The 13,481-nt window shown below is 47.9% G+C and overlaps 1 protein-coding gene across 1 annotated transcript in view; it reads left to right on the top strand.

The window, feature by feature from the left end:
• Positions 1-6,954: 6,954 nt before the first annotated feature.
• MYO15A (myosin XVA) overlaps positions 6,955-13,481 on the top strand; it is an 82,607-nt gene continuing 76,080 nt past the window's right edge. Inside the window, exons 1-2 of the mRNA XM_070760243.1 lie at positions 6,955-10,881; positions 13,196-13,278. Coding sequence (XP_070616344.1) covers positions 6,955-10,881; positions 13,196-13,278 — 4,010 coding nt within the window. The remainder of the gene's footprint in view (positions 10,882-13,195; positions 13,279-13,481) is intronic.

Genomic DNA, 13,481 nt, shown 5'->3' on the forward strand with positions numbered 1-13,481 from the left:
AAATTTAATAAATTAAATTGTCCGGGGCTCTCAGTCCTTAAGTGACCCTTCACTCTGATCATCACAGCGCAGCTGGTTCTGTTAAGCTCGGCCACTTGATTGGAGAGCTCTGGTGTCCAGTTTCTGAATTCCTTAACCGAAATGTTGTTGTTATTGTTGTTGTTATTATTAATGAGACTTATGTGCCGCCCTTCTCCAAAGACTCGGAGCGGCTGTTAGTAGTTTGGGGGAGGAATGGGAAGCTGGTGGCTCTCCAGATGTGGATGAACTGGTATTCCTGAATGGCCATTCATCCTGTGTGTTACTCCTTTCCCCGTTGGTTACATGCCAGCCACAACTCCGTTGTTCACAGTGGAGAGGAAAAATGGGGGGACCAAGGGGGTGGAGCAGAGTGAGTGGGTACCTTCCCCCCCACCCCATTCCCATCAAAACCAGTCTGGATTCTCCCGTTGGTGAAAACATCCAAAGGCCTCCTTTTTAAATCTTCTCTCTGCCTGGAAATATACTTCTCAAAAACAAATAATAAAGGGAACACTTAAACAACACAATATAACTCCCAAGTCAATCAAACGTCTGTGAAATCAAATTGTCCACTTAGGGAGCAACACTGACGGACAGTCAATTTCACCTGCTGTCGTGCACATTCAACTTTGTACAGAACAAAGGATTCCATGAGAACATTTCATCCATTCATATCTAGGGTGGGTTCTTTGATGGGCTAGTTGGGGCTAGAACCCAAGCGATTTCCTTTCCCCACAGCCTGATCTGCCTTTTCCAGTTTTTTGTTTTTTTTTTGTTTATCAAACATTTGCAAGATAACAAGTATAGGTATGAACATAAACATGAACAAAGTGTTAATAATTTACACTCTCAATGTGAAAGTTAAAGAGTTTTTAATTAAAAGCAAACCCACAACATACACGTTACCTTTCTGGTTCAACACCAAGGTAACTGCAGAGAAAACGGTTCCTTTCCTAACAATGAAAACATTCTAAACAAGGGGGCACATAATGCGCCATCACATGTGTGCAGAAAGAAAGAAAAAAGTGGAGAAAGCAAACTAAATTTAAAAATACAGTAATCACAGGTGAGAGGGATTTTATCTGGACAGAAGCAGAACAAAAAAAAGAACTATTTAAACCAATGTAACACCTTTTCCCAAAGTCCAGACAGAGGTGATTCATTCAACACAAAGGATGTACGAGGGTCGCCCAGAAACTAATACATTGCATTTTTTTCTCAGCCTGGAGTAATTGTACGAATGCAAAACTTTGGATATACATTATTTGAATTGGTCAGGAGTGCGTATGTAAATTTTGCGTTTCTTCAGATGGATAGTGTAGCTGGGGCCGTCTTTCGAAATGGCGTCTGTGAGTGATGTGCGTTACAAGCAGCCTGTTCTCACTGTGGAGAAAGAAACTGTTGGGAACATTCACAGACGTTTGTGTACAGTTGATGGAGAATCTGCAGTTGACAGAAGTACGGTTAGTCGCGGAAGACATTTTGAGGATGACCAAGAGGAGATTCGCATAGTGCAGAAATGGCTTTGTGACCAGAACAAGGAGGGATACCAACAGGGCTTACACGCCCTTGGGTCTCGCTGGAGGAAGGCCATAGAAGGGGACGGAGATTATGTGGAAAAAATAGGGCGTGTAGAAGAAACATCTTTCTTGTGTAAGTTTCATTGTGTTCAATAAATAAGTGTTGGAGAAAAGGTGTTTGTTTAAATAGTTACCTGCACCTGCACCCCCTCTCCTGCCCTTCTGTAAATGCTTCTAGCGAAAGAATTCTCCCCCCCAGCCCCCCCAGCCTCCTCCTAGCTTTTTCCTCCATCCAGCTATCACCAAAGGGAAAGAATAGCTACCATCAAATATGCATGGAGCCGGCAGCTGTCCGGCAGGGCAGGCGGTCACTGGGTGAGTTGCTACCCTTCCAGGCCTCCTGCCCCTCGGGTTGGGGAGCAAGGGGACTTAGCCCACCGCCAGCCCAGAGAACAGGACGAGGTAAGTGGGCTTTGTCACTCCTGTTTGCAATGATCTCTTTTTGCATTTGGTCTCACTGGCGTTTAATCTTGAAAAGGGCCATCAGCTGCTTGGATAGCATCCTTGTTTTTAGTTCTCTGGCAGCCACGTTTTAGGGTAGGAAGCGGTGAAGGTTAGGCGTGTTCTCCCTTCTGAAACTCTCACAACAGCCCTTGGAGGTAGGTTGGCTCGAAGGATGTCCCTGCGGGGTGGGGGGGGGGGCGAGGAGGAAGGCTCCAATTTTTTATCAGAGGCTTTGCAAAGCTTGGAGGGTGAGCCCCGACGGCATTCTGCCTGCTCTTTTTAAAAATAATTTTTATTAGTTTTTCCAAATTTTAAAAACAGCATTTCAATAATTTAGTACAGATCTATACCCGATTTCTTACATTTGTCACATTTTTATATCATTTATTTGTATATACCATATGTTACATTGCATGTTTATATATTTAAAGGGAGGGAGGGGAGAAGGAAGGAAGGAAGGAAAGAAGGAGATAGATAGAAATGGGAATTGAAGAAGGGGGGAGGGTGGGAGGAAGGAAGGAAAGAAAGAAAGAAAGATAGATGGAAATGGGAATTGAAGGAGGGAGAAGGAATGAAGGGGAGTTAGAGGGAGGAATGAAGGAAGGAGATAGAGGTAGGGAATTGAAGGGAGAAGGAAGGGGAGGGAGGGAGGGTGGAAGGAAGGAAGGAAAAGAGAAGGAGATAGGAGGTAGTTGACCTCTCCCGATTCCTAAGGAGTCAGGAAGGGCCGTGCATAAGTGCACCAGCGTGCCTTCCATCCCCTGTCCTAATGTTTCTCTCTTACTAGTATGTATATAAATATTATTATATATTTGTATACCACCAATACATACTTGACAAAACAAAATTCCTTTAAAAAGAGCCCCCTTCTCACTCCCGTCTCCCTCTTGGCTGAAGGCAGGTGGAGAAGTGAGAAAGGTGAGGCTCCCTTTGCCAGCTGCCCGGCAGAGGGGCTGGTGCCCTTCCATTGTCCCTTTGATTTACGTCTCTCGGCCATGACGTCCGAGGCCTGGGAGGGAGGGGGGAGTGAATCTCCCCGTGGGAAGAGGGGCAGCAACAGTTGCCAAGGCTCTCGGTTAGAGGTGGCAACTCCCCATCCGTGGGCTGTGGCAGGGGCTGGCTGAGGGCACCGGGCATCTTCAAATTGGTTTGCACAGGTCTTTAGATCGTTGGGAAACTCTTGTGTCAGCCGAGCTGGGAACGAGGGGACAACCGTTGCCACGCCATGCCAAAACCAGGGTGCTTGAGAGCTCGGGACTGACCCTTGCTGTGGGTGACGCCCAGGAGGCAGCCGCCGATGGTGTCCGACCTGAAAGGTAACTTTATTTTATTTGTTTACTTATTAATCAGAGTTATATCTGAGGACTTGGCGGCAGCTTACAACATATTACCTACGGCGGGACCGCCTCCTGCCACATTTATTTATTATTTATTAGATTTGTATGCCGCCCCTCTCCGTAGACTCGAGTCCCAGCAACCGGTCAGGTCCCACAAGGTTGGCCTTCTCCAGGTCCCATCAACTAGACAATGTCGCTTGGCGGGTCCCAGAGGAAGAGCCTTTTCTGTGGGGGCCCCAGCCCTCTGGAATCAGCTCCCGCCAGAGATTCTTACTGCCCCCACCCGCCTCGCCTTTCGTAAGAATCTGAGAACGCATTTATACCGCCAGACTTGGGGTCCTTAGATCCCAGCCTCTGGCTACTGAATTCCTAATATGTTTGGTTTGTATTGAATGAACGATTTTTGATATTCAGCTTTTATAATGTTTTTAAACTAACTATTTATATTAATGGGATACAATTGTATTTTGTACACTGCTTTATTGTTGACGTGAGCCACCCCGAGTCCACAGAGGTTGGAAGGAGGCAACAAAATGGACAATACAGAATTGGTACCAGTACATGGTGAAACACATTCAGTTTGAAATTATAGATATAAAGATGATTATTATTATTATTTATTGGATTTGTATGCCGCCCCTCTCCGCAGACTCGGGGCGGCTAACAACAATGATAAAACAGCATATAACAATCCAATTAATAAACAACTAAAAACCCTTATTATAAAAAACCAAACATACACACAAACATACACAAACATACACAAAGAAGAATGTGATTAATGCAAATAAAGTGAAAAAACTGATGGGATGATGGGAGAAGGTTAGAGGTTATACGGTTAAGTAGAATTCGAGACCAAGGTATAAAGAATAAGCTGGAATCACCCTACAGTTTGTAAATATTGTAATGTTTTTGGTTTAAAATGATATAAAAAAGGTACACCCGCATTTTGGTGGAGGGGTCCGAATGAATGATGTTGGGTGGTGGGAGCACGTATCACTGTGCACCGCGTTTTATCTAGTGTGTATACATTATTATTAAAAAATTAATAAAAAATAAGAAAGTGCCTCTGTGTACGTGCACAGCCTCCTCCTCCTCACCTGTCACAGGTGTGTAATTGCACCCCCGTTCCTTCAGCTTATCTTGTGACGCGCCGTTCTCTTTCCCAGACCTCTGGGCCTCCTAATATCTCCCGGAGGGCTGCGGGGAGATAAGATTTCTCCTGGCCGAATCTATTTTCCTTCTGAAGCAGCTGCATTGAAGGGAAGGATGCAGGAATAATAATAATAATAACAATTGATTAGGGTTGTATGCCACCCCTCTCCGAAGACTCGTAGCGGTTCACAACAAAATACCAAGCACAAATCTAATATTAAAAACAATTATAATGATGTCCTTCCCTCCCACTCACCCACAAAAGAACCCACTGGGGCCCTGCTTCAAATGTCTGCATTTTTTTCAGATCCTTTCATCCCCATAATTAAGAGAAGGAAGGGAGCAAGATAAATGATTGCATTTTCTCTTTGGATCCAGCTGAGCAGTCCATAGGTTTATCAAGGGTTGCCCAGAAAGAAATGCACAACATTTTTTTTAGAAACATAGAAGTCTGACGGCAGAAAAAGACCTCCTGGTCCATCTAGTCTGCCCTTTTACTATTTCCTGTATTTTATCTTAGGATGGATATATGTTTATCCAGGCAGGTTTAAATTCAGTTACTGTGGATTTATCTACCACGCCTGCTGGAAGTTTGTTCCAAGGATCTACTACTCTTTCAGTAAAATAATATTTTCTCATGTTGCTTTTGATCTTTCCCCCAACTGACCTCAGATTGTGCCCCCTTGTTCTTGTGTTCACTTTCCTATTAAAAACACTTCCCTCCTGAACCTTATTTAACCCTTTAACATATTTAAATGTTTTGATCGTGTCCCCCCTTTTCCTTCTGTCCTCCAGACTATACAGATTGAGTTCATGAAGTCTTTCCTGATACGTTTTATACTTCAGACCTTCCACCATTCTTGTAGCCCGTCTTTGGACCTGTTCAATGTTATCAATATCTTTTCGTAGGTGAGGTCTCCAGAACTGGACACAGTATTATTCCAAATGTGGTCTCACCAGCGCTCTATATAAGGGGATCACAATCTCCCTCTTCCTGCTTGTTATACCTCTAGCTATGCAGCCAAGCATCCTACTTGCTTTCCCTACCGCCTGACTGCACTGTTCACCCATTTTGAGACTGTCAGAAATCACTACCCCTAAATCCTTCTCTTCTGAAGTTTTTTCTTCAACAATTATTTATTGAACACAATGAAACTTACACACAAGAAAGAAGAGTGTTTCTTCTACACTCCCTATTTTTTCAACACAATCTCTGTCCTGTTGCACGACCTTCCTCCAGTGAGACACAAGGGCATGTAAGCCCCGTTGGTACCCCTCCTTGTTCTGGTCACGAAGCCATTTCTGCACTGGGCGAATCCCCTCTTCGTCATCCTCAAAATGTCTTCCGCGACTAACCGTACTTCTGTCGACTGCAGATTCCCCATCAACTCTACACAAACGTTTGTGAATGTTCCCAACAGTTTCTTTCTCCACAGTGAGAAATTCAATGACGACCCGCTGCTTGTAACGTCCATCACTTACAGACGCCCTTTCGTAACACTGCTGTCTATCTGAAGAAAGGCAAAATTTACACACGCACTCCTGACCATTCCAATAATGTATATCTAAAGTTTCGCATTCATACCATTACTGTAGGATGAGAGGAAAAAATGTGGTGCATTACTTTCTGGGCGGCCCTCGCAGTTCTATTACTTTCAAACAGCATTTAAACCAAGGGGACTTTTTTTAAAAAAAGGGCCAGATTGGTGAAAGGGGGCTCACACACACACACACCCTGCCCCTTCCTTTCTTCTCTCCTCCCCACTCCTTCTTTGGAGAACTCTCGGTCTGGAGATGGACTGGTCCATTTACATTATTCATACGGACGAGAGCCCAAGAGATACTGTTACATTGCCAGCTCACATCAAGAGCTGGACCTTCGCTTTGCTCCCAGCTCCTTGCAGGAAACACAACAGGGTTTGTGTGGGGGAGAAAAGTGGGGGGGGGGGCTCCCAGCCAGCTCCAGAGAGAGAAGTCTGCTGTGTGTGAACTCAACCTTCAACACAAGCTCTGTTGGGCCTGGAGAGACCCTCCTCAAGTTTCAAACTTCTGAGGAGTTGAGAAGACTGTTGAGGTCCACCACCTTCACTAGCTGAAGCCAAGGGGTGAGATGTTGGGAGGCCCACGAGGACTTTATCCAGCCTCCTCCACAGGTAAATAAAACAGAGTCTTCTCTACACAATTCTGAAATGTGCAATTGCCGAAAACAGTGAAGGGAAACAAGAGGTCTCCAGACCTTCAGCTTTCAAAGAGGTCACAGAAAGTGTTGCTTCACTTAACATCTTTGTGCTTCCTCTTCTTCATGTTTGCTTTCTCCTCATCCTCCTCTCTGTTTCCCGCATGGACAAAACTTTACTGAGCTTCCCCTTGAGGGAAGGCAGACGAGGAATGTATGGACATTGTTGACCTCCTCGGAAATGGCTAAGAAAGGAAAAGAGGACAAAGGGAAAAATGCCCGAAAGGGGAAGAAGGAGTTGGACGAAGGGTCAGAGTCTGACCTGGCAAAGAGGAACGCTGAAGAAAGCGAGCTGGACAGCGAGCTGGTGGAGGGAGAGGAGGCGGAGAGTGAAGGTGATGACCCTAAGAAGAGGAAAGGGAAGGACAAGAAAGGGGGTGCCAAGAAGGCAAAGGTCAAAGGGAAGAAGGGGCAGGTGGAGGAGAAGGAGGTCAAGGACCCTCCGGCCAAGACCAAGAGGCAGCTCAAAGGAGCCTCCCAGCTGGTCATGGGTCTAGCAACAGAGGACCCCAAGAAGAAAGCAGCCAAGAAGGAGCACGCCAAAGCCCAGCTCAAGGGGGCCACCAAGGCTATGGCCATGGCCAAGAAAGAGGCAGCGGCCCCAGCCAAGAAGAGGCGGAGCTTGAAAAGCACCTCCAAACTCTTCATGGGCGTCAAAGGGTTGGCCCCCCAAAAGAGCACCAAGAAGAGCCATTTCAAGAACACCTCGCGCTTCTTCTGGGGCTTGAAGAGGTACAGCACCAAGAAGAAGAAGAAGAAAAAGAAGAACAAAGGGGTGCTTAAGTCCACCTCCAACCTCATGATGCGCTTCAAGTCTCTCGGGAAGAAGAAGGAGAAGAAAGAAGGGGCCACCGACAAGGAGGCCAAGAAGTCCTCCTTCATGCTCATTCGGCTGGGAGGCGGGAAGTCGGAAGAGCACCAGAGTAAAGGCGGGAGTTTCTTTGGCAATCTCTTCCGGCGAAAGAAGGCGAATCAGAAGTTTCAGCCCCAGGCCCAGATGGTCAGCAAAGTGGCCGCAGTCACCAACTGGCTGACCCGGAAATTCTTGAGTAAACGTAGCCGAACCCGATACGACAAACGAGCGACAGACGACTCTTGGCTAGCCAGGATTGGAGCCAAGAAGCTGCCTTTCCCTTCGGAAGACGAAGTTTTGAGACACCGAGCGAATATGAGGAGAGTCCCCGGAGCCAACAAATGTACCTGCTTTGGCCAATACCCGGACAGATTTGGCCACCTGGATTCTGCCACCGTACAAGATTACTATGAGGATTACGAAGAAGAATGTGACTGTTACGATGTCCGGTCCCCTTCCGAGTATGGCTTGTCTGGTTATAACCAGGATTGTTATGGGAGGCACCCAATAGAAGAAGAATATGGGGCTTATGATGAAGACTACGATGGGCAGGACCCCTACAGGGACCCGCAAGAATATGGACCACCTTTCAGTTATCCACCTTATGACCCTTACGAGGACTTCAGCAGCGATTATGAAGAGGAAGATGGCCCACACTGGACTACAGAACTGGGACAATCCGATGAGGAAGAGGAGGATGTTTACTATCAACAGGACATTAACAACATTGACGAAGAATGGGTCTCCCAGTCTTCCTACAACCCATATGCTGGTCTGTTGGATGACATTGCTGAGGTGGAAGAAATAGACAGAGCTGAGGCTGAGCTGGGACATGACCCCGTTGCCTTCTCACGTTCTTCTCCTTTTGAACGAGGGATGGGAGGAAAGACAGGGGCAATGGCACCACTGAACAGGAAGTTCCGGCTTTTCCCGAGGCCCCAAGTGAAGCTATTTGGGAAAGAGAAGCTCGATGTCCCTCTACCACCTTCCCCACAGATCTCCATGGCTTATTTGGACCCTGAGGAGGAAGACATCCCTGAGGAAGAGGAGCAGGAGGACCCTCTAATGTCTCCCTTTGACCAGTTTGATGGTCAGTATGCGGAGCCTTTTGAGTCTCAGGAGACGTTTTCAGAGTTGCTCCCTGTAGGCAAGCTTCAGAGGTCCCACCGGACCAACTTGGGTGGAAGGAACTGGACTCCGAATCAATTGAAGCCTCCTCTTTCTCCAAGAGAATGTGGGAGCCCCCTGGGGCAGTTCCTTCAACAATCCATCATCTCTCAGCCAAGACCTATTCTGAAGCACCATGGGACCCAGGGAAGAAGGCAACCAGCCAAGCATGAGCCCAACAGAAGAACTCCGTCTTCACGGCTTGGGAAGAAGAGTCTTCTGGAGCCATTATCTTCTCCTCCAGCCCCAAGGATGCCTGTAGAAAAACCAAGTTCCACCTTCCCGCCTAGTTCCATCAGGCACCTTACTGGTCCAAGGAAACACCACACCATGTTTGCACCTTCTCCCATGGCGGTAGCAATGCAGGACGCTCTTCACCAAGAGTTGCAAAGCACTTTCCGGTCAAGAAAGTCACAGCAAGACCTCAGGGTTTCACAGAGGAATACCTCACGGTCCGCAACCGGACATCAGAATCCTTCCCTCAAGGGGAGAAGTCCACCTAATCACGTGTCTTCTCCTTCTCTGAGAGCAGCCAAAGAAACATGGGTTTCGTCATTGGGACACAGGACATCCACTATGGAAAACTCACCCAAGGACTCCTTCTTCCGGACACCTCCTTCCCCTCACCCATCAGTGCACAAGCGTTTGGGAAGTCAACGCAGCCTCTCGTCTTCTAGTTTGGCCTCTGTTAAGAGCCTGATGGACATCCCTTTCAGTCGTTCGTTATTTCATACCTCCAGCACTCCGGAGTTTCTAGACTTGGCCAGAAACAGGACCTCTGGGAGGTCCATCCCACGAGAATCCCATAATCCCATCAGGAGGAGTTTGAAGGCTCCTCCATCACCTCAACCATCCCTTCGGCGTCCCGTACCAGGTCACTTGCAACCAACAAGGGCACTGCATCAGGTGTCCATGGATGCTTCGGGGAGTCTACCCCAGGCTTGGAACAGACAGGCCGAGCCCCCAACAAAAGCAGTGAAGCCACTGATGAGAAACCAGCATCTGAGGCAGTTCGGCCGTGGATCCCCAGTTTTATCTGCTAGGGGTTCCCCTCACATGCCGTCTTGTCAAGGAAGCCATAGAATCAGGATCCGAGAGTCACCCCAAGGCTCATCTCTTTATGCCCAATTGCCCTTTGGAACTGGCAGGCTGAAGGAAGCTCAGCCACAGCAGGGGTGGTTTTGTGGCTCAGGAGAAGAAACAGCGATTCCTTGGGATTCCTCACCCAAGTTTGGCCCTACAAGAAGCTTGAGAAATGGTTTGGATTTGCCCCAATCGCCCACTCAAACTCCAAACTCCCGGAAGGACTTCCTTCGGCGCATTGGTCAGCCTCTGGCTGGAATGGTTCAGCCTGCTTCTTCTGTTCAGTTCCTCTCTGGAGAAAGAAGAGGACACTTAGAAGATGAGAATCCATATCTTGCGGAGTTTGGTCCAGAAGAGACTCACGCTTTCTCAAGGGAGCCATGTCCCCAGCATTCTCCAGTTGCCGTTGCATCTATGAAGAAGAAGAAGAAGGCGACGGAGGCCATGTCTATCAGGTCTTCTACTCCTAAAGAGGCACGTAGGCTCCTGGGCGGGCATTTCTCCTGCACCGTCCCTGGTGGTGACCCTCACGGCAGTTTGAGGAGCCCCATGTCTCAAAGGACAGTGTCATTCCAAAGGCCCTACACTTTGGAAGAAGAGGGCTCCTCTTTGGCCAGACCGGCCTCCCTTCGTAGCCAGTATAGCAAGCCGAGAAGACCAGATTTTGTCCGCGGACCTCTGGAGCTTCTAGAACATGAAATGGACGGAGGCATGGGGAGATACGCCGTGGTGACGCCCCAAGTCCAGCCGATGGGTCCTCCTCCTCGGAGAAGGTCCCGGAGGCAAAACCAGCCATGGTCGGAGTATCACACCGTGAACGTACACGAGATGCCAAATGAATGGACCTCGGAGAAGGTCTTCCAGCACCCTCCAGCAGAGAGTTTTAGGGCTCAGGAAGTTCCCCGTGGAGGAGGAAGAGGCAATGGGGTCTTCTGGTACCTGACACGGGGAGCACCTGGGCCCAGGAACGAATATGGAGAGACCAACAAGAACTGGCAATGCAAGGTAACTGGATATTGAAGAGGGGCAGAGGGAGTCAGAGACTGGAAGGCAGAACAGGGGGGTGGGGGGCAGGCGGGGCTACTGCCCGGATGGGGGGGAACGCAGTGGGGTAGCAAAAATGGAGCTCCACCCCAGAGCACCCAATTTGCACCGAAAGATGTTGAAAGAAAAGGCTGCATGGTGGTAGTAAAAATTTTGGTAGCCCTTCACTGGTGGGGGGTGAGTATTAGAGGAGACCCCTCTGAGTTCAATTTCTCTTGAACAAAAAGGGTGGAAGGTCTTCAGCATAAAACGTATCAGGAAAGACTTCATGGACTCAATCTGTATAGTCTGGAGGACAGAAGGAAAAGGGGGGACATGATCGAAACATTTAAATATATTAAAGGATTAAATAAGGTTCAGGAGGGAAGTGTTTTCAATAGGAAAGTGAACCCAAGAACAAGGGGACACAATCTGAGGTCTGTTGGGGGAAAGATCAGAAGCAACGTGAGAAAATATGATTTGACTGAAAGAGTAGTAGATGCTTGGAACAAACTTCCAGCAGACGTGGTTGGTAAATCCACAGGAACTGAATTGAAACATGCCTGGGATAAACATAGATCCATCCTAAGATAAAACACAGGAAACAGTATAAGGGAAGACCATGAGGTCTTTTTCTGCCATCAATCTTCTGTTTCTATGTAGAAGGAAGGAAGGAGGGAGGGAGGGAGGGAGGGAGGGAGGGAGGGAGGGAGGAAGGAAGGAAGGAAGGAAGGAAGGAAGGAAGGAAGGAAGGATCCACAGTAACTGAATTGAAACCTGCCTGGGATAAACATAGATCCATCCTAAGATAAAACACAGGAAATAGTATATAAGGGCAGACTAGATGGACCATGAGGTCTATGTTTCTATGTTTCTAATTCTGAGTAAAGAGACGTGTGGATAACAGCGATTTTACAAGTCTGCTTAGTCCAAATTGAGTTGTTATTTCGTGGACTCGTGCCGGCTTTTCATGAAATTGAATTAGCTCAAAGACGCCCATCATGGCCGGTGTGTGTGTGTGTGTAATATCCCCTTGTAACCAAAGAACAACAGGCACAAGGGAGGAACATTGAGCAGAGTTGGAACCGGAGGGGAGAATTAATTAGAGGGAAGCCGCTACCCGACTCCTGTCTCCGGAGTTAGTGGAGTGAGGCCCTGCTTAACAACCAGTCCACCATGACCTCCAAGTGAGGTGTCTTTGCTTACTGTCAAGGCGTGGCCTTTGCAGATGCCACGGCGGCGCAGTGGCTAGAGTGTAGTACTACTGCAAGCTACTTCTGCTGACCATTGGCTGCCAGCAGTTTGGCAGATCGAATCCCATCAGGCTCCAGGTTGACTCAGCCTTCCTTCCTTCCGAAGTGGGTCAAATGAGGACCCAGATTGTTGGGGGCAAGAGACTGACTCTGTAAACCACTTAGAGAGGGCTGGAAAAGCTCTTTGAAGCAGTTTATAAGTCTAAATGCTATTGCTATTCCTTCCTTCCTTCCTTTCTTCCTTCCTTCCTTGGTGGGTCAAATGAGGACCCAGATTCTTGGGGGCAAGAGGCTGACTCTGTAAACAGCATAGAAAGGGCTGTTAAAGCACTGTGAAGTGGTATATAAACCTTAAGAACTATCTTCCTTCCTTCCTTCCTTCCTTCGTGGGTAAAATGAGGACCCGGATTGTTGAGGAGCAAGAGGCTAACTCTCTGTAAACTGCTTAGAGAGCGCTGTAAAAGCAGTATCTTCCTTCCTTCCTTCCTTCCCTCCCTTCTTCCTTCCTTCCTTCCTTCCTTCCCTCCCTTCTTCCTTCCTTCCCTACCTCCCTACCTCCTTCCTTCCTTCCTTCCTTCCTTCCCTCCCTTCTTCCTTCCTTCCCTACCTCCCTACCTCCTTCCTTCCTTTCTTCCTTCCTTCCTTCCTTCCTAAAGGTTGACTCAGCCTTCCATCCTTCCGGGGTGGGTAAAATGAGGACCCAGGTTGTTGGGGGGGGCAATAGGCTTACTCTCTGTGAACCACTTGGAGAGGTATATAAGTCTCAATGCTATTCTTATGTCTCAATGCTATTGCAGAAGCATAGCTGGGCCCCACTTGCAAACCCTCAATCTTTTCTTAGGTGGGAGGGATGGCAGGAAAAACAGGAGGGGTGGGTGGGTTTTACGCCTATGTCCGGCCCTCCCCCGTGCCCTGAAATGCCTTCCGTGCCAGCTCTCAGCTGAATCTCCCTCTCAGGGGGCTGTTGGGGGGATTGAAAGAGGGAAAGGGGCTATTCTGGAGGCCTCTCTTGACCTTCTCCTGCTCTTCCCACCAACTTCCAGATGCACTGCGTTCACAATTTGCAATCGGCGACCAACCCAGGAGAGGCGAGCCATGACGCCGTGGATGACTTGACCCAACTAGAGTAAGTATGGAAGAAATGGAACAAGTCTAAAAAGGCTGTGAGACTTGATAGTCAACAAAGAGGTTGTATAAATGTACAGTTTTCCTCTCGTTTTCTTTTCATTTTCTTTCTCTTTTCTTCTTCTTCTTCTTCTTCTTCTTCTTCCTCCTCCTCCTCCTCTTTGTCTTCTTCTTCTTCCTCCTCCTCCTCCTCCTCCTCCTCCT

The sequence above is a fragment of the Erythrolamprus reginae genome, chromosome 9, assembly GCF_031021105.1.
Source record: "Erythrolamprus reginae isolate rEryReg1 chromosome 9, rEryReg1.hap1, whole genome shotgun sequence".
Taxonomy (NCBI): Eukaryota; Metazoa; Chordata; class Lepidosauria; order Squamata; family Dipsadidae; genus Erythrolamprus; species Erythrolamprus reginae.